The sequence below is a fragment of the Hypomesus transpacificus genome, chromosome 7 (assembly GCF_021917145.1).
Source record: "Hypomesus transpacificus isolate Combined female chromosome 7, fHypTra1, whole genome shotgun sequence".
NCBI classification, from domain to species: Eukaryota; Metazoa; Chordata; class Actinopteri; order Osmeriformes; family Osmeridae; genus Hypomesus; species Hypomesus transpacificus.
Genome location: NC_061066.1, coordinates 3,070,891 through 3,090,890, shown reverse-complemented (window position 1 = coordinate 3,090,890; position 20,000 = coordinate 3,070,891). Strand labels below are relative to the sequence as shown.

The following is a 20,000-nucleotide window of genomic DNA, read 5'->3' as shown; positions in this document are numbered from 1 at the left end:
TAACACCCTGACGTGATGCTGGGCACTCTGGCACTGATGGCAAATGAGGCTCCATTTTCCCTGGTTTTCCTTCCCATCCTCTAATGATTTATCCATTTTAACTTAATCACACAGTTCAGTGTCCCAGTAAAATCAGTTTGGGGGAGGGGTTAGAACAGCTAAAACCATCATTTTCATCTGGCTTCATATGTTTCATGGACAGGTTGGTAAAAGTATGTACAAGAACAAATGCCAAAGATTTCTCTGTTGGACTAAATGGTAGGTGTATAACCACACCAAATGCCTACAAAAACCTTATTCTATTGTCGGCTACTTATAACAAAACAATACCTGTAATTTATTTTGATCACAGTTCAAATCATTAAAACTTACCAAGAACGAAGGTAACTGGGATCTGTTCAGCATACTTGTCACAGTAGAGGGAAAGCTTCTCAAATAAACGCTTCTGAGGGTCCAACAGAACCAGCCTGTGGAAACACATGTTGACGGCATTCTGTTTATGGCAGTTCGAACATAATGTACTCTCTAAAACCCAAATAATTAGAAATGATGGGATATTTATTTGTACTGAACAGTTTGGGCACAGGCCACAGATAATAACTATGAATGTTTTATTTATTTAAATTACATAACTGGATTCTAACACCACTTTATGTGTGTGTGTGTGTGTGTGTGTGTTTGAGGGGGGGGGGGGGGGGGTTGGGGGGTCAGTGTACAAAAACATATGTTTGTGTTTTTCCCTACAAACTATTACAGACGTTCCTGTAAACCTAATTTAACTACTTAAGTAGGCTCACAGTTGACACAGTATACAGTTTATTTGGATCGAATTTACATTAAAATTGTGTTCACAACTAACTATCGACTATAAAAAATGTTTAAAGGCTTTAAAAAAAAAGTTGTATAAATGCCTTGCTACGACACATTTACGGTTTATGACTAAGGCTATTTATTTTTTTAGTTAAATGTACTCTTTGGTTAAGATAATGGTTTTGTAATGGTTTTCTAGCCTACTGAAAAAAAATAAAAAACGTATAGATTTGTATAGAATTTTCTGAATAAACATTTTGTGATTGAAGGTTCTTGTCAAGATTTCTTTAACATTTATTTTAATTAATATTTCATATGAGTCTAAACAAGACTGAACATGATAAAAAGGAGATGTGAATTACCTGTACACAATGCTCAATACGGTGTATAAAAGGACAAAGACTATAAACTCCCGGTAAAGCAGTTTGTATATGCTGCCTTTCCATCGAAGCAGCAGTCGGTGGAAACCGAAGAAGGTGGCGTTGGCGACTTTACTGGAGTAAGTCACCGTCATCTTGATTTTCATCAAAATCGGTGATAATTCAGTGTCAGTGATTGACCCACATCAGTTCCTTTGATGTTTACAGAGAAATCCCAAAATCTGTCGGTGTCAGTCCGCAGACATAGGTCATATGGCGACAGTAATGCAAACCACAAAACAGCTCGTGTCCATAATGACAAAGTAAAATACACAGATTACTGGATAGTAAATCAAATTGCGATGGCATTATTTTCTTCTTCTTCTTCTTTCATACTATAACTTCCATAGACAGCCATGCCTGCAGTGTAATGTGGATGTTAATTATTAGTCAGGTTGGGGTTATTAGTAGAAGACCAGTCAGGATTTGAACCTGTTGCCTCTGCCAAGAACGCCCAACGTGATGCGCAACTATGCAGAAACACACACACACACACACACACACACACACACACACACACACACACACACACACACACACACACACACACACACACACACACAGACAAAATATTACACACGTGCTGACCCAGGCCAACAAAATCTAATTTTACCATCTGTAGCCATGTCTAGTTTTTGTACAACTGTGCAGGAGGTTTTGCGATATGCTAAACAGCTCTATGGATCTCTGAGGACAACATTTATTAAAGGAAAATATGACGTTTTAAAGATTAAACTATAAAAGGGTTGGTGGTTGAGGATGGGATTTACTTTAGAGATAGTCCTGTGGTGGGCGCTTTAGAGCACGCAATTCAGAAAATATATGTCCCCACACATTTGGGGAAATTAATGAGGCTAATGAATTTAGCCTTTCAATTTCAGGTTGTTATGCAAATACTAGCCTAGTCTATAGTAGCCTATATTATGTGTGTTTTTGGGTCCATATATGATATATAGCCTATAGGGGAGTCAGGTGACTGAACGGGTATGAGCATCGGGCTAGTAATCTGAAGGTTGCCAGTTCGATTCCCGGCCGGTACACATGACGTTGTGTCCTTGGGCAAGGCACTTCACCCTACTTGCCTCGGGGAAAATGTCCCTGTACTTTCTGTAAGTCGCTCTGGATAAGAGCGTCTACTAAATGTAAATGTAAATATATTTTGGATGATATATGATATATCATCCAAAATATATAGGCTACCACGTAAAAGGCTATAAGCCTAGTACAAAGGTGTTATTTTCAATATCCTTGCCCATCTTGCAGCATTGTGGGTGAGAATCACAATAGAATAACGATTCAAGGCAATCGCCAATTTTAGGCAGAGGCATGGATAACATTTTGCCATCCTATTGTAACTCGCTGTCATCAGAGGTGAATATGAGAAATTTGACAGTGGCATGCGCATGCGTAACAGTTAGGTTGTGAAGCTTGTTCACGGCACGCCCATACTCCCACCCGGTGGACACAAGGAAAAGCGAAGCAGGTGACTGGACTGACAGACGGGACAGTCGGATGCTCAGTTCCCGTAGCTGTCGTTGTTTCATATGTATCCAGCCAAATCTGCAACGACTACGTTGATCGTCAGATCAGTCCTGTCGGGCGAAAGTAATATAAAACACGCTGCGACTCCAGGTTTATGCATTCGGTGGATTTTTTCGGGATCGCTATAATTCGACACAGACGGCTGTCGGTGTAGGGTGAGTTGACACTCGAACTCTACGGTTGACAGCTTAAGCTAGCATACTTGCTAACGTGCTAGCCAATGATGTAAAACACAACGAGGGCATACGCGGTGAATTATTGCTAATAACCACATTAGTGAATGCTATAAGACGCACAATATAGCATTAAGAACTATTAGGCCACACAGCTTTCAGCCTTTTTATATTACATCTGATACCGTTTTTCAGTGGACCCTGCAGCTGATAGCGAACGGCAATTTATCTTGTCAGCAACAGAACAGAATGAACATCGTGGGAGGTCACTACCAGGTTGAATTAGACACACAACATTCATGCACATGTAGGCTCAGTCATTATAGGGGACGTGGAACCGTCTGCACATTTGGCAAGTTAGCTCTCAAGTCTAGGCGAAAAGGCTGGAGCCAATTAGTTATTATTGATGTAATTAATACATATTTTCTGGCCTTGTCAGTAATGATACCAATTTAACTGAGTGCTGGATTTTTATTTAAGTAAATGGCCAATGATAAAGTAACTTCTCAAGTGTGCCCCATGTCATGTGATCTAGGTAGCAGCTTCATGAGTGGTCCAGGGCTGAACCCTTCCATTGGGCTGATGCTAGACTGCAAGCCTGCAGCTTTATCAAATAGGAATGTAAAGTGTACTTCAGTATACTGGCTATCTAATTTTCCTTCAAGATCCAAATTAAGCTTTATTGGTCAAGACATTTCGTTTATTAATGTGTGTGTTTGTGTGTGTCTGTATGTGTCTGTCTCTGCATGTGCGTCGGGGTAATGGTGCAGAGCACAGAAGAGAGTGGGGTGAGAGGAAAGTTTGGAGGAGTTATGTCTCGTAATGCCAGGGGTCTGACAGGGACTCCTTTGTGTTCCTCAGTGCTCCTGAGAGGGAGAGAAAGAGAGGGGGGGGGGGGGGGGGGGGGGGGGGGGGGGGGGCATAGTTAGACTTTCCGCTGTGCTCCACACCGGGTCAGGAGGGGTCGTATCTTGTGATGAACAGAGGAGGAGGCATGTTTGTCTTCAGCAACAGAGAGGGAGAGAGTCAGACTCCCCATGTGACCCTCCCTGCTGGGCGGCCATGTTGCCGGGCCCCATAGCTTCAGGCTGAGGACTACAACACAGGCTGGTCAATATCCGTTTCGACTCTAGCCTTTCCCTAACCAGTACAGGTCAGATGAGGCTCGTTGAAATGTATTCCTGTAATATCCATGGTGAGGCTGTATCAGTTAGACGCTGCTGTGTCACTTTCAACAGCAAGAATATGACAAGCTGTCCTGTACTCTTTCTCACCGATGGGCTGAATTTCCCTTCAGCTGGGTAATACTGTGCTTGTGTCAGAGTAGGTGAACAGGACACTGAGGAAACATGAATCATTCTGCCTGGCAGGGAATGAGGGGTGTGGGGGGGGGGGGGGGGGGGGGGGTGAGGAGGAAGAGAAAGAGGGAGGGGCATGAGAGGAGTGGGGGAAGGGGGTTAGTCAGCTGTCAGCTGGCCGTGTAACGTTCACGTCGAATGTGTCGTCATTCTGATAAGGAACCTGCTATGTGACGTCGCTTTCAGAGATTAGATCGGACCCATCACAGATCGCACATTTGAATACAGGAATCTCAGGCGAGAGTGAGACTTCACAATCAGGGGTTACATCAAACTAATCTTGGTTTCACCATAGTCAAGTAGGAAGGATGAGACCAACTAACTTAACACCGACAGAAAGTGGCGTTGGTAACTGTGTCTGGCATGTGGATGATGATGATCTATGCAAAAGCACAGGCAGATTGGTGCACCTCCATTTTTGATGAGAGGGGCAGTACCTGAATATCAAGTATCCACTGTGATCAACACCGGGCAGATGGTTGCAGCGAGTGGACACACACACTCATGCACAGTGGGATGCAATCTCAACGGTTCCCCTGCTGGTTTTCCACACACACACACACACACACACACACACACACACACACACACACACACACACACACACACATACACACACACACACACAGACATGCACACATACCTAAGAGGCATTTAGCATGGCCATGGGCAGGCAAGAGTATTTCAACACTAGTAATCTGTGCCAGGCAACAAACGGCATTACGTGAATAGTCTGCTTGGCCAGTCTAGCAGTCACCACACATCAGACATCAGATGGGGGCATCAGAGTGGTGCTAAGCCAGGAGCATACAGATCTCACTGCTGTTTGTTGGAACGTGCAATGCCCCCCTGTCTCTGTAAGGGAAAGCGTAGGGAAGGATGTCTTCTTTGTTTCAGTCTCTCTCTCTCTCTCTCTCTCTCTCTCTCTCTCTCTCTCTCTCTCTCTCTCTCTCTCTCTCTCTCTCCCCCCCCACCCTCTCCCCCTCTGTGTCTCACCTGAGCCGAGCTGGGGCATCATGGGTTAATGCAGATCCCACCCAGCAGCCTCTGCGCCGGCCTGGCCTGGAGGGTGTCAGGTTACAGTGGCTACCCTGGCCTGGTTCCCAAGGGAACAGGAGGATGACAGGGTTTTTTGGTCTCCTCGACTGTACTTTCTTCTCCTTCTCTACTCTGCTCTCTTCATGGCCGGATAGGGTTATCATTCTAGTCTTGTTTCCTTTTCAGCGTAATTCACCTCCTTGCTGGCAAGAGCAAGCTAATTCACTATGACAGACCTGAGGTCTACAGGAGTGGATGTGTGTATACAACAACCACCTCATGTATTATACATCTCCCCCTCTTACACACACGCACACACACACACACACACACAAACACACTGTTCCGGTGACCTGATGGGGCAGAGATTCGTGGGGCCATGTTTTCATTCACTAAACCATCTGTGGTGCTGGCTTGTTCTCCGTCCCCAACCCACACACTGCCCTGCCCTTATCACCTGGGTGTGTGTGTGTGTGTGTGTCTGTGGGTGGGTGGGTGTGAGTATGTGTGTGTGTGTGAGTGTGTTCTGTGGATTGTGTTCTGTGGTGTTTAATGAGCACATGAACAGCTCTCAGTTTCTCGCTGGCTGGGTGGTGCTGTGTTAGTGTGTAGGCCTGCTCTGTTCTATTCTCGTCTGCTGTTGTCTCTTTGTAGGCCACGCCCACTGACCAGGCCCGCAGGTCTCTCTGACTTCAGAGCTGAGCTGACATTAATACAGGCACCGTTGCCATAGCAGCCCTCCTGACAGACAGGTTAGTCACCCCAGCAGCTGCGTCAGGAAGTGGGCCCTCTGCCTGGCTAGCCAATGGGATCGGCCCGTCTGGACACCTCAGTAGACAGGCCCCTGATACTGTAACAATACAGTAACTGGCACTGGGTTTAACCTTTGGAATGCTACTGTAGGTGTGTCTCACACACTGTCTGTCTATGGAACAGAGGAAGGGAGAGGGTGAGACAGTGGCAGGAAGGAACTGTGTCTACATGTTACTTATTGCTGTGCGAGAGTGTACGTGGAATAGATACGGTGAGTGAACGCGTGAGGGATAGATTGAGTGAGTGAAAGTGTGAGAGAAAGAGAGAGAGAGAGACAGAGTCAAAGAGGGGGCGAGTGTTAAGTGTCCTGAAAGCTGTTCCCTGAGGAGAGCAGATGGATCTTTACCATCCTAATTGAATTCTCTCTCCCTCTTTCCACTCGTTCTCTCTCCACAGCAGAAGCACTACTAGGCTGAGAGGCCAGGGGTTGAGTGGACCAGCACAGACAGAGCCCCCAGCTTGTCCTCCTCCTACCTCGCTTTCACTATGGTACCGATGACCCACTCAAACCAGATCTGCTGTACAAGAACTGAAAACAACCTAAAAGCTCCATTATTATTATGTAAATCATTCGTTTATCCTCCCCATCTCTCTCGCTCTCTCTCTCTCTCTCTCTCTCTCTCTCTCTCTCTCTCTCTCTCTCTCTCTCTCTATCTCTCTCACCCCCTCTTCACCACCCGCCTCCTCCATTTGTTCCCTCCTCGTCCTCCCTCCCTCCCTCTCTCTCCGTTCCCTCTCCAGAGTGGTGTATGATGTGGTCAAGGTCATGGCCAGCGAACCCCTCGAAGGTTTCCATGAGGTCAACCTGGCTTCGCCCACCACCCCGGACCTCCACGGCCTGGCCGAGACACGCCCTCAGCGACACAGCGCCCCGCCCAGCTCTCTGTACCGCACCCCCTCACTTGGCTCCGCCTCCTGCCCCCCCAATGCCCTGAGGGCTGACCAGCTGCCCACCCAGCCTGTCTACTCCGCCCCCCGCCATCTTGGCAATGACGAGGCGCACAATGGCAGGTAGGAGATTGGTTGATTTAAAATCAGTCATCAGTGCATCAGCCAATCAATATTCGGATTTCTCTGATTGCTTTTATGTCTGATTTAAAGACGTGTCTCCATGGTCACCCCTCAGTGTTCCAGGACTGGAGCCCTCTGCCCGCTCTGAGGTGGAGTCAGCAGAAAGTGTCTTCCTTGTTGGAGAGGAAGGGGAGGAGTTCCTGGGCTTGAGTGACAGCAGCTTGTCCCGCCTCCGCAGCCCCTCTGTGATGGAGGTGAGAGAGAAAGGCAACGAAAGGCTGAAGGAAGAACTGGCCAAGGCACAGAGGGTGAGGCTCTGAGAAACACACACACACACACTGGAAGTGTCAATTACCCTTCACACACACACACACACACACACACACACACACATTCATTAACATGCACACTCAGACAGAGCCACATTCACATTCTGCTCTCTCCTCCATTTTGAGTTGAGTGGCAGATATAGGTTATTATCTGCACTGTTCTCTGCTATTATAGCACCTCCTCCCCCCTTCTCTTTTGAGTTTATATTTAACATCTCCACTTCGCAGCCTGCCAGCCAAAGTGCCTGTGATTTAGAAGGTTCCAGATTCCCTTCTGTTCAGTTGTGTGCGCGTGTGCTGGTGAAATAAGTCCAAACGTGGGTTAATCCTGCTCTGATACGGTCGGTGGCTTGAGATGAAACAACCCTTCCATGACTCCTATCATTATTCTCTACAAGGCATTGTAGGCTGACTATGCCGCAGAAGGGGATGGTCCACCTGTCATTATTTGTGTGTGTGTGTGTGTGTGTGTGTGTGTAGTGCAAATGTGTGTAAAGTTGTGTGCGCATTTGTGTATGCCTACTATGTAGATATCCAGTGTTTGTGTGGGTACACCTTTAGCAGTGTGCTCCACTGTTGCATGGCTTCTCCCAACTGGGAGGGGGGGGGGCTACATAACTGGCAACCTGGATCTCATCCATGCCCCCCCCCCCCACCTTCCCCCCCACCCTGTAGAAGGGTGGGGGGGAACACAATCGTCACAGCCCTAAATGACTCGCTCACATGTGTCTAACAAGTTGATGGTGGCTGCTACTTAGAGAGGGACAAGGTCATGGGGGGGGGGGGGGGGGGGGGGGGGGGGGGGTGAGAGAGCCACAGGCGGGTATACGGATGACGTTAGGCGAGGCCTAATGTTGTTATGTTCTTGGCATTGCAAAAAACGGATGGAGAACGGGCTCCGGGTGACCAAATGGGTTGTGAGGGATGTGGAACGGACGTTTGGTGAAAAAGAAGTGGATGGGGAGAGAGGGGCTAACAGGAGAGAGGCGAGGGATGAGTGGAGGACGGAGGTTAGCGACGTAGTTAATCTCTGCAGACAGAGAGAGACTAAGCAGCTCAGACAAGGAGGCACACACACTGGTCTCACTCGGGTTCTCCATCTCTCTCTCCGTCTTAATTCCAGCGAAAACTCATCTATAGCCTTTGTTTGTTTTCTGTACCGGCGTTGTGTATTGCCTCGCTAGCAGAAATGAGAAATGCTTTACTTTTAGTTTTGTGTGTCTGTGCGTGCCTGCCAGCCAACAACACCCTGAAATCCCTCGACCAGCAGCCATTTATGCCACTTCTGCCAAACCTTCAATCTCATTGCCATTGCAGTAAAAAAAACAAAAAAAGGCTCATTTCCCCTTTTTTTCCTTTTTTTTTCATAAGGAGTCCGTGTGTGTCAGTTTATTTTTACTCCATGATTTATTTCTGTCATTTGTGTTGTTCCTGTTGGTGTGACTTTTATTTTGAAGGAGCTTAAGTTGAAGGACGAGGAGTGTGAGAGGTTGTCTAAGGTGAGGGATCAGCTGGGGCAGGAGCTGGAGGAGCTCACTGCCAGCCTCTTCCAGGTTGGTCACCACTCATGAACAGCTACTACTGCACCTGGTCTCTGGCTTCTCTCCTCCTCCTCCTCCTCCTCCTCCTCCTCCTTTTAGCCTAACGTCATCCCTTCTCCTCCCTTCTGTTTCTGTGTGCTTGTTTTACTCCTATCTGTCTCTTTTTCTGTCCCGCCATCGTCTCCCTGTCACAGTATTCACACTCTTATTTTTAAAGTTTTATTCCGAAACGTCAACGGGCATTGTGTTGTTGGCATTGTTTCGATCTCGCTCTCTCTTGCTCTCACTTGCTCTAGCTCCCTCTCTCTCCCCCATGGTGGTGGATTCTGCTTTCTTCGGTTTGCTGGGTGGAAGTTTCGACTTGGGTTGCTGCTGTGTGTGTGTGCTTGTGTGTGTGTGTCTGTGTCTGTGTGTGTGTGTGTGCGAGCGCGGTACTGTACATAATCAGTTGTGTTGACCTTTGTTCCAGGAAGCTCACAAGATGGTCCGTGAGGCCAACGTTAAGCAGGCTACTGCTGAGAAACAGCTGAAAGAGGCGCTGGGCAAGGTGAGAACACACACACACACACACACAGACAGACTGTGTCCTGACATGTCTCCAAGTCAATCCATACGTGTAAGGCTGTGTACAGTTACACGTCATGATATATGACCTTCGTTTGGAAGTATCGAAAACTCTTCTCCTCCCACCAGATTGACGTGCTGCAGGCGGAGGTGCTGGCCCTGAAGACTCTGGTCCTCTCCTCCTCCCCCACCTCCCCCTGCCAGGACCTCCCCCCAGGCACCAAGACCCCCTTCAAGAAGGGCCACGGCCGCAACAAGAGCACCAGCTCCGCCATGCTGGGCAGCCAGGCCGAGCTGTCAGTCACGCAGCCCATCGTACGAGACTGCAGGGAGGTAGGACAGGAGGCCGCACACTGCATGAGAATAGGAAACAGGCGTGTGTGTGTGTGCCGTGTTTATAGAGATCCGTGTGTGTGTGTTTTCCTCAGGTGGACAGTCTGCTCTTCAGCGAGTTTAAGGCCTGGAAGGAGGAGCCTAGTCTGCAGAGGAGCTGCTCCTTCCTGGAGAGAGTCTACAAAGAAGATATCCACCCCTGCCTCACCTTCTCCAAGAGCGAGGTGTGTGTGTCTTTCTGTCAACTACTGAAATGAAAATCTCTCCATGATTGGAGGTATTCAGGTTCCAAACCGTTAGTTGTTTTGCCAGAAACCCAACCAGGGACACACTGCCAGGTCCTGGTTCTGTTCAGTGTTCAGCCAATAGGAGTTGTCCTTCAGGCAACCAGAACAGATCCACCCCCTGGTGGTCACTATCAGCCAATCATCTAATTCAGACATGTAGCTCCCTTCAAGTCCAGTCAGTCCAGACGTCACCGCCCACGTGTGCATTTTCAGCTAAGCCAGCAGCCTCACAATGACAGTGAAAGGAGCTGGTGTTGTAATGACTGTCAATGTGATCCCTCCATGCGTAACACAAACCCTCTGTAGCCCTCTAAACCAGCCCGATCGCCCTCTTGTGGTAGGACCTAGCTACTATCGCTCAGATGCTCTGTGGTAGCGGTCTTCCGAATTCTTTCGGAGCCCTGACCCCCTGACCTCTGTCCCGTAGCTGGGGTCAGCCATCTTGGAGGCGGTGGAGAGGAACACGCTGAGTGTGGAGCCGGTGGGCTTCCAGCCCCTGCCCGTCGTCAAGGCCTCGGCGGTGGAGTGCGGAGGACCAAAGTGAGTACGGTCACACGCACACAGACCACGGCTCTCTGTTCTGTCTCAGTCTCCCTCCGCATCCCTCGACATCACGCTTCCCTTCAAGCTCTTCTCAGCCTCCACCCATTCACGTCACCTCTCCGTCGCTGTTTCTCTGTCTTTCCCCTGTGTCTCCTTCTGTCGTTCCCTCCTTGCCCGTCCTGCTTCCCTCTAGTGGCCGGAGGGCCGAGGTGGTCACGTGAGTCTTCACTCTTTTCTTGCCCTTTCCTCCCCCCGCACGCCCTCCTACTTTTCTTCCTCCCGTGTGCCCATATTGCACTTCCTGTTCCACTCCTCCATACATCCTCCCTCTGCCATGGCGTTCTCAGCTGGCGCCTCGGTCTCGGGCTGCCTCTGTCTTCCTCATCTCTCGTCCTCTCTTCCCACCCCCCGCAGAAAATGTGCCCTCAGCGGCCAGACCAAAACTTGCAAGCACAGGATCAAGTTCGGAGACTCCAGCAACTACTACTACGTGTCTCCCTACTGCAGATACAGGGTGAGGACCGGTCCTGTCTCAGTCCTGTCGGATGGTCTTGAAAAAAGCGAATGATCCAATTTCTCTCCTTCTCTCTTCGTTCCCTGCTCTCTCTGTCTCTCTCTCTGTCTCTCTCTCTGTCTCTCTTTCTGTCTCTCTCTCTTTTTCTCTCTCTCTCTCTCTCTCTCTCTCTCTCTCTCTCTCTCTCTCTCTCTCTCTCTCTCTCTCTCTCTCTCTCTCTCTCTCTCTGTCTCTCTCTCTTTTTCTCTGTCTCTCTCTCTCTCTCTCTCTTTTTCTCTCTCTGTCTCTCTCTGTCTCTCTCTGCCTTTCTCTCTGTCTCTCTATCTGTCTCTCCAGATAACGTCAGTGTGTAACTTCTTCACCTACATCCGCTACATTCAACAAGGGCTGGTGAAGCAGCAAGACGGTGAGCTCACCTCTGTTCAACACAGCGTCTTCATTTCCCAAAACACTGCAATGTCCCTCTGATAATATTTCTGCCACCTTGCAACCATGACGACATGGTTTTTAAGTAATCATGGTGGACGTGTATCTTTCAAAAGTAGTGAATATCATGTCACCAAGTATATCATTGGATAAAATACTGTTTGATACTACTTTTACGAATAATATACGATAATAGGATGAACTAGATGGGAGATAGATCACACGTTTATGCTTTTTATGTCAACATTTTCAGCTGAACAGATGTTCTGGGAGGTGATGCAGCTACGCAGGGAGATGTCATTCGCTAAGCTGGGCTACTACAAGGATGAACTGTGACCAATGGGGTTACAAGGAAGGCGGGTCTTCATCCTTGATTGGACACACTCCGGCCATAAAAAGCAGGGCTCTCGAAACATCTATACTGCATTACTGAAGGACCTCCCACTTGATTATGTTGTCATGGTAGCCCTGTAGACCCTACTAGACTCTGCTGTACCATAAACCTAGGACATGACCCCTGAACACTAGCATTGATCAGAACCTCAAACATGGAGGCTCTACTCCAACCAATGCCTGTACTCTATTTATCCTGACATCTACCTCCATATATAGGCCTACCTTTAGATCCTGCCCCTTACATACTACACCCTACCATCCAGCCCTCCTCTACACCCTACCACCCAGCCCTCCTCTACACCCTGCCCTCCTCTACACCCTACCACCCAGCCCTCCTCTACACCCTACCACCCTGCCCTCCTCTAAACCCTACCACCCAGCCCTCCTCTACACCCTACCACCCTGCCCTCCTCTACACCCTACCACCCTGCCCTCCTCTACACCCTACCACCCTGCCCTCCTCTACACCCTACCACCCTGCCCTCCTCTACACCCTACCACCCTGCCCTCCTCTACACCCTACCACCCTCTACACCCTACCACCCAGCCCTCCTCTACACCCTGCCCTCCTCTACACCCTACCACCCAGCCCTCCTCTACACCCTACCACCCTGCCCTCCTCTACACCCTACCACCCAGCCCTCCTCTACACCCTACCCTCCTCTACACCCTGCCCTCCTCTACACCCTACCACCCAGCCCTCCTCTACACCCTACCACCCTGCCCTCCTCTACACCCTACCACCCTGCCCTCCTCTACACCCTACCACCCAGCCCTCCTCTACACCCTACCACCCTGCCCTCCTCTACACCCTACCACCCAGCCCTCCTCTACACCCTACCACCCTCTACACCCTACCACCCTACCCTCCTCTACACCCTGCCCTCCTCTACACCCTACCACCCTACCCTCCTCTACACCCTACCACCCTGCCCTCCTCTACACCCTACCACCCAGCCCTCCTCTACACCCTACCACCCTGCCCTCCTCTACACCCTACCACCCTGACCTCCTCTAAACCCTGGCCATCCCAGTACTCCATATCCTGTATCCTCATATTGTATTAGATCCTAAGTCATCAAAGTGAACCCAGGCTTAATAGATCATTCGCTTGTCATTCATGTCCTACCAGTACTCCGAAGGGGCAGTGTGTACAGTAGGTTGGTGGGGCAGACCTAGGGAAAGTGTGTATGAATTAGAGGCTGGATCTACAGGGTGGGCCACCATCCAGGTGGAAGATTCGGCACTTATTGACACTGGTATTGGAGCATTTCCATCTTGTACACCTATTGTATTTTGAACATGGGGGGAGGGGACACACACACCCTGCTGTATCTCTCATGGTTGACTTTCAGAGAGAGAGTAGGAACAACATGTACTAAACTAAGCTGACTGAGGTTCGTGGGTGTAGTTGGGAAAAGAAAGAAAAAAGAAAAAAAATCTGCTGTTGTTTTCTCTTTGTTTACTTCTGTGATTCCAAGGACTTTGGCAACGTTCTGACGTGGGAGATTTCAATCACATCAATCAATAAACGCTGACGGGCCCCGTTTTCTTAGTTGAGGACCCCAGACGTAGTGTAGCTAATCCGTTGCTGTGTCGTCGTGTGTGGAGGTGTGCTCAGTGTTGTTTGCGTGTCTGTGAAATCTGTTCTCCTGTTCAGTCCTGCCCCCAGGCCCCCGTATCGCTCTCCTCACTTTATTTTAGTGCCTTTCTGGGACTCAAAGAATAAAAGTTGTATACCTCTGGATGCAGTGTGACTCGTCTCTCTATAGAGCTTTTTGGATCATCCCGGCAGGCTTTTAGAGAGATATTCTTCACGGAACCATTCTTTGCACGGCTTGTTTACTAAACAAGTACAGGGGGAGCGCAGGTAGAAGCCATTGCGCTATCTAACTTGATGTGCCAAAGGGCTTTGTAGTGGGGTTTGAAACCAAATGAAAGACTGCCAGCATGACCTAGTCTTTCTGTAAATACTTTGAATGAAATTCATTTAAATCAACAAACAATAATTCCAAACAAATGTTTAGAGAATTTATTATTTGGATTAACATGACATTGACAGGCAAAACTAGCCAATACACCCATAGATTACATTCAAACATATCAAACAGTCTTTGTATATGAACTATGTATCCCATGTAATCTCTGAATATATATGGCTCCACATAAGACAAAAGGTTGTGCTTTACATTCTAGTCACACACTGGTAGATCAAGGCAATACAGGTCCAGGGAACATTTGATTTGCTTCCCTTTCAACACAGACATAAAATTCCATTAAAAATAACAAGGAACACACGCATATTTAGTGCAGCTAACAGGGTTAGTATGGTAGCACACGTTTCCGAGGCTTTGTGGTATACAGTATAATGCAGTACAATGGCTTATTATTAAGTTTCGTTTGTGACCTCTAAGTTTTATTGCTCTCTAAGGAAATGCACAATCATTTACACACAGATCACGCAACTAACAACCGACAAACACTGACATGGAAAGTCAAATGATCTTTCTCTCAGCACATTATTAGGATCAGTATGTGCATTTATGTTTGATCATTACATTTACCCAGTGTGCATTTATGTTTGGGCATTACATTTACCCAGTGTGCATTTATGTTTGATCATTACATTTATCCAGTGTGCATTTATGTTTGGTCATTACATTTACCCAGTGTGCATTTATGTTTGGGCATTACATTTACCCAGTGTGCATTTATGTTTGATCATTACATTTATCCAGTGTGCATTTATGTTTGGTCATTACATTTACCCAGTGTGCATTTATGTTTGGTCATTACATTTACCCAGTGTGCATTTCGCAATCCTCCCCTGAGGATGTAGTTCTCTGTCCACTCTCATAAAGTGCCCTTGACCCTCCACACTGATTCAAACAGCAAATCATTTGAAAAATATTCTTCTATATTAAAAATACTCTATTGAATACACAGCAACACCATACAAATAGAACTCTGTGTTTTGTCTCATTACAATACAAACAGCACATACATATATAACACTATATCAAGTGTATCTGCATAAGAGATGCCATGCTGCATGATGTACGTCACGAATGTTAGGATAGCTCCATCTTTGATTAAGTGAAAGTGCCAATAGGATTCTTCCTTCCTTTCCTCCATCATTACCTTCCTTCCCTTGTTATTATTTCCACTGAAGGCCACACGTCAGACAGACTAGCTCTCTCGTCATCTTGTGTCCTCTCCTTTCAAGGTAGCATACTGCCTGAGGAAGTGGTCCTGTGCTAACATAGCGTCCAATGTTAGCTGAGCTGGGTGGAGTGGGTGTGTCTGTGTGCTTTAGGACATAAATACTGACTATCAGGTATCATACAATCAGACTAAGATAACTGCACATTTAAAGAGTTCACCCATAGATCAACAGACAAGACACTGTGCTACTGTGGAATGTACTGTTGTGTGTGTGTGTGTGTGCGCGTGTACAGTTTGTGTGTAGTGCAAGCACACTGTGCTACTTTGGACGCTTCCATGTCTGTTTGATTGTATTGCTTTTTAAATGTGTGTTTGAGTGTCAGAGAGAAGTTTGTTTATGTTTGTCCTTTTAGCTGGTTTGGCTACACCATGAAGGCCCAGTCACTAGGAGTGTGACCGTACTGTAAGAGAACAAAGGTTATCGTAAGGTCAAAGGTGAAGTCACCATGGCACTACCACCAACTTTCAGATTTGAAACCACTTTAAACTGCTTAGTGGGAATCACACTTTAAAACAAAACGTAACAAAGTGGCTTCATTTGCAAGTCTTAGCTTCGCTGATCACACATGCAGAGACAATAATTGAGTTTCGTTAATTACAGCGAGGGCTTCATGAGAGCTATCAGAATCTTGTCTGGCCCCATTTTTGCTCTTTGTCCCAGCCCTGCTCAGTTATCAGGCAGTTTGTGTGTGTGTTTGTCTGTATGAGTATGTGTGTGTTCTCACCTGTATATCCGTAAGCTCCTTCAGCAGTCTGAACACCAGCTGTGGGCTGTTGTCCACACACGGGATGAGCAGGTTCTGCACATACACACAGACAAAACCCCAACAACAATGTAAATAACATCAGCAGCACCTACCATCAGTTTATTCACATGAGATAGAATTAATCTCTGGATATTAACTGGATCAAAAAGTCCCCCTGGTCTCCCACCTCCCCCTGGTCTCCTACCTCCCCCTGGTCTCCCACCTCCCCCTGGTCTCCTACCTCCCCCTGGTCTCCCACCTCCCCCTGGTCTCCTACCTCCCCCTGGTCTCCCACCTCCCCCTGGTCTCCTACCTCTCCCTGGTAGAGGATGCGTCCCACAGGGCTGACCACGCAGGCAGTACCAGAACCAAACATCTCCTGCACCCGCTTCTCTTTCAGAGCCCTCTGCAGGTCCAACATGGTCAAGTGGCGCTCAGTCACCTTGAACTCCCCCTAGTGGTGAAGCAGAGAGGGCGGTTCGGGGGAACGGGCGATTGGAGAGGAGAGGAGTTAGAAGAAATGAGTGTAAGCTTTGAGTCCATTCGAAAATCATTGTTAAATAATATTGGTCAAACATGAGACTATTTCTCGCTATCTCCTTCTTCTCTTGTACCCATTTCCTGGTGAGCTCTAGAATGCTCTGTCTGGTGATCCCAGGCAGGATGATACCATCCAGCGGGGGCGTGGCCAGCTCCTCCTCTGCACAAAATTAACAAGAGGAACACCAGATTAAAGATTAACCCGACACATAACACTTTCTGCCTGTCTCCACAGTCACTGCTAGTTACGTTTCCACAGACGGATGTGCAAAATGTTCTCCTGCTGTTACACAGCATGACCACTAGAGGTCACACCAGCACTGGGCTTGACGGCTACCTCCATCCTCATTGGTCCAGAAGAGGAAGAGGTTCATGGTGCCGACCTCTGTGATTTGGTGATCGTCGCCGTACAGCCAGAGCACCTGCTGGCACCCATAATCCACAGCTTCATTCTGAGCATAGATAGACGAACCGTAATTCCTAGATCACACAGACAAGTAGCGAAGAAGGGAGGGAGAAAGGAAGGAAGAAAGCAAGGGAGCGTATATAAAAAATCCCCCTGAATATCGAAGCCATGCGTCTTGTGTTGGTGTCGTGCTCTTGGGTCCTAGTCAGCCTCAACAAAGAGTGTGTTATTCTCTGACATGGTGTCGACAAAATGTCATAAGCTCCTCTCGATCTGGACCAAAGCTGCATTAACTGTGCTGGCAAAAAGCAGTATTAGGGTCAGAGGTAAAACCAGGATATATCATAAATCGTTTCTTGGCGTGGGGATTCCGAGTCAGCACACGTTTGCCTGTGTGAGAGGCCCCAGTCCGTGTGTGTGTGTGTACCCCTCCCATCTTGCAGTCGCCGGTTCCTCCCCTCCAGGCTCGTATGTACTTGGGGTCGGCCCACAGGGACACAGGCTTGACGCCGGTGCTGAAGTAAGAGCCCCACCGGACTCAGGATCACGTAGAGCAACGCACGGGACGGCTTCTTCACCCCCAGGGACGCCTGAGGAGACACCACCAGGGCGGGACTCACACTCTGTACTCGTTCACGAAACACAGCCGCTTGCACATGAAACGGGCTGGGGTCTCACCTCTGTGCCTAGGAAGGTGGGTCTGATGTAGAGGCTGGCCGAGTCGGGACTGGGGGACCCAGCTCTGGTCCAGCTCCACCAGCCCTCCGCACGCACTCCAGCAGCTCTGCCCTGTCAAAGGCCTGGGGGAGGGAGGCGGGGAGAGGGAGACGGAGGGAGAGAGAGAGAGAGAGAGGAGAGAGGAGAGGAGAGAGAGAGAGAGAGAGAGTGAGGAGAGAGAGAGGGAGAGAGAGAGAGAGAGGAGAGAGGAGAGAGAGGAGAGAGAGAGAGAGAGAGAGAGAGAGAGGAGAGGAGAGAGAGAGAGAGAGAAGAGAGAGAGGAAGAGAGAGAGAGAGAGAGAGAGAGAGAGAGAGAGAGAGAAAGAAAGAAAGAAAGAGAGAGATAATGAAAGGAGGGCTTGCAGTGACTTTTGTTTGGAGAACCCGAAGGTCAGACAATAGGACACAGAGTCAAGGGAGCGGGGCACAGCGCTGTGTTGTGTGGGGCTGTGTTCTCACCGGCAGACAGGCCCTCTCAGCAGACCTGGCCATGCGGTTCATGTTGAGCATGGGTCTGAAGAGACGCACTCGCTCATCTGGGCCCCCTGTACGGCCTTCATCCCCTCAAACAGCTGGGGGGGGGGGAGGAGGGAGGGAGGACATGGATACAGGACATTAGAGCATGGACAAAGAAAAGGGTATAGTGATTTATTTATAAATCCCCCCCCTTCCTAGCCTGTCTCTCCTACACCAGCTGGTCTCACCTGGACTGCGTAGTGCAAGGGGCTGAGCAGGCGGGGTGCATGGGCAGGTTGCCAAACGGCTTGATGTGGGGGCTTCTGCCAGCCCTCCGCACTGGACCACTCGATGGTCAGCATGTGGTCCGTGAACACAGTCCCAAAACACCAGGTTGGTCAGGTCCGGTTTGGCCTTCTGGTCCTGAGAGAGCTCAATGACCATGTCAGCAGCCTGGGAGGTCAACACAGAACAGCAGAGGTGTGGAGGAATGTTTGTTGATGACGTTTATTGACAGTTTACACACAGAGCCCCTGGAAAAAGGGTTTACACTCTACTGGTTTCATACAGTAGAGAATACCATTTCTAGTGCAAATCCACAATCCACATCCAATACTGCCACAAAGTTGTACTCCTTGAACTGCACATCTCTAGCCTGTATGTCACCATATTCCCCTTCATGCTGCACATGGCGTCAGCCCCACAGCCTGATCCCTGATCAGCATGTGTTGTTTCCCTCCAGTTTATCCTCTGCTGGTCTGGCTGTCAGTGCTCGACTATGATTGGCTGTTAGAAACACTTGCTTGGGATTAGCCAGAGTCTCAGATTTGACATCCTGCTGCTGCAATGTTGCTTAATCTCTGATTACAGTGGGAAATGAATTATTAAGAGCAATGTCAGATTAGTCCTCCTGTTTCAATTCTTCCTCTGTGTCTCTAGTCATACAGCCCTCATACCTTCAGATTACCAATCTACTATAACCCCAATCAAACTATAATAGTCCAATAATCTCCCTTCTAAATCTGCAACTAGATTTTTTCTTCATACACCGACGCTGATTAAGTATGGTCAGATTAATCCAGCATTCCACAAGGCACAGGTGTCGGACTTCTAAAATTAGAATGGGATTGGGCTGATTATAATTTCCTAGTAGTTACTCTGTATTGTGACTTCCGTGCTGTAATGTAACATAAACGCTTCAGCAGGTTAACCTATCTGGAGCAGGGAAACTGATCACCCGCCCACCCAACACACAAACACCTCTCCTTGGCCTCTGTGCTCTGTCAAATAGCTGAGCTGTAATCCAGCCACTGTAGTTCCCAGACTGTTTCACCCAGGATTATATCACTATAAATACTTTGAACCCAAAACTCAGGTGTCTGGTCAGGTTTAGACCTCTTGTGTGTATGGGCTCTGGTTAAGGTCTGTGTGTGTGTGTTATGTTTACAAGACCTGCAGAAGCCTGAAGCCTCCTGACCTCACCTCTGATCCCGGACACTTATTTAGGCTTCTCCAGGTTTCTGAGTGAGGTTATATGTTGATCCTCAACAGAACAAACCTCTTATGGCTTAAGGCTTCTTCAGCCACATACAATGGAAGGGGGTTGTGGCAGTAAAAAAACATCATGCACAAACTAGGCAACAAACCAAACTAAGCAGCAGTTTTTTACCAACTAAAGACTCTTATTGTCCCCTCTCATACTGTAGTAGATCCAATCTTGTATTCAGGGCTGGGACCGGAGTACTTTATCATATCTTTGTCCTTGTGATCTGCTCCCTCGTTCTCTCTGTCTTCCTCTCTCCCTCTCTCTCTCC

General features: G+C 48.2%; 4 protein-coding genes across 11 annotated transcripts in view; 1 reads left to right on the top strand and 3 right to left on the bottom strand.

Annotated features, from left to right (window-relative positions):
- LOC124469719 (bestrophin-3-like) overlaps positions 1–1,592 on the bottom strand; it is a 6,981-nt gene extending 5,389 nt beyond the window's left edge. Inside the window, exons 1-2 of the mRNA XM_047023181.1 lie at positions 1,173–1,592; positions 373–467 (exon numbers count right to left, since the gene is read on the bottom strand). Coding sequence (XP_046879137.1) covers positions 373–467; positions 1,173–1,336 — 259 coding nt within the window. The 5' untranslated portion in view covers positions 1,337–1,592. The remainder of the gene's footprint in view (positions 1–372; positions 468–1,172) is intronic.
- A 1,091-nt stretch (positions 1,593–2,683) lies between these two features.
- Positions 2,684–12,415, top strand: LOC124469625 (RAB3A interacting protein (rabin3)). 8 transcript variants are annotated; one of them, XM_047023030.1, is made up of 13 exons: positions 2,684–2,926; positions 5,995–6,092; positions 6,550–6,642; positions 6,895–7,164; positions 7,280–7,472; positions 8,951–9,046; positions 9,504–9,581; positions 9,728–9,931; positions 10,027–10,155; positions 10,646–10,758; positions 11,176–11,275; positions 11,612–11,681; positions 11,955–12,415. In XM_047023030.1, the coding sequence occupies exons 4-13, from the start codon at positions 6,920–6,922 to the stop codon at positions 12,035–12,037; spliced, it is 1,311 nt and encodes a 436-aa protein (XP_046878986.1). In that variant the 5' UTR covers positions 2,684–2,926; positions 5,995–6,092; positions 6,550–6,642; positions 6,895–6,919; the 3' UTR covers positions 12,038–12,415. The 8 variants fall into 8 exon arrangements, 7 of the variants coding, with proteins under 7 accessions (XP_046878986.1, XP_046878984.1, XP_046878983.1 ...); XM_047023028.1 differs by lacking the exon at positions 5,995–6,092 and having other exon boundaries at positions 6,553–6,642; XM_047023027.1 differs by lacking the exon at positions 5,995–6,092.
- A 1,329-nt stretch (positions 12,416–13,744) lies between these two features.
- LOC124469772 (branched-chain-amino-acid aminotransferase, cytosolic-like) lies at positions 13,745–18,657 on the bottom strand (the record flags this gene model as incomplete). Its single annotated transcript, XM_047023264.1, is given in 16 exon segments — positions 13,745–15,723; positions 16,048–16,122; positions 16,382–16,522; positions 16,683–16,768; positions 16,946–17,089; positions 17,444–17,543; positions 17,545–17,604; positions 17,693–17,737; positions 17,739–17,774; positions 17,776–17,814; positions 18,190–18,267; positions 18,270–18,302; positions 18,435–18,452; positions 18,455–18,505; positions 18,507–18,572; positions 18,574–18,657. Coding segments are annotated over 16 exon segments (1,095 nt in total), but the record flags the coding sequence as incomplete, so codon positions are not given.
- A 1,027-nt stretch (positions 18,658–19,684) lies between these two features.
- LOC124469771 (branched-chain-amino-acid aminotransferase, cytosolic-like) overlaps positions 19,685–20,000 on the bottom strand; it is a 5,541-nt gene continuing 5,225 nt past the window's right edge. Inside the window, exon 10 of the mRNA XM_047023263.1 lies at positions 19,685–19,706. Coding sequence (XP_046879219.1) covers positions 19,685–19,706 — 22 coding nt within the window. The remainder of the gene's footprint in view (positions 19,707–20,000) is intronic.

What these genes read in the sequence shown, in the direction of transcription:
- LOC124469625 (XM_047023028.1), top strand. Translation starts at nt 6,920, where the DNA reads ATGGCCAGCGAACCCCTCGAAGGTTTCCATGAGGTCAACCTGGCTTCG. An exon ending in GACGAGGCGCACAATGGCAG is followed by an intron (nt 7,165 to 7,279) that starts GTAGGAGATTGG and finishes GTCACCCCTCAG; the next exon opens with TGTTCCAGGACTGGAGCCCT. An exon ending in TCACCTTCTCCAAGAGCGAG is followed by an intron (nt 10,156 to 10,645) that starts GTGTGTGTGTCT and finishes TCTGTCCCGTAG; the next exon opens with CTGGGGTCAGCCATCTTGGA.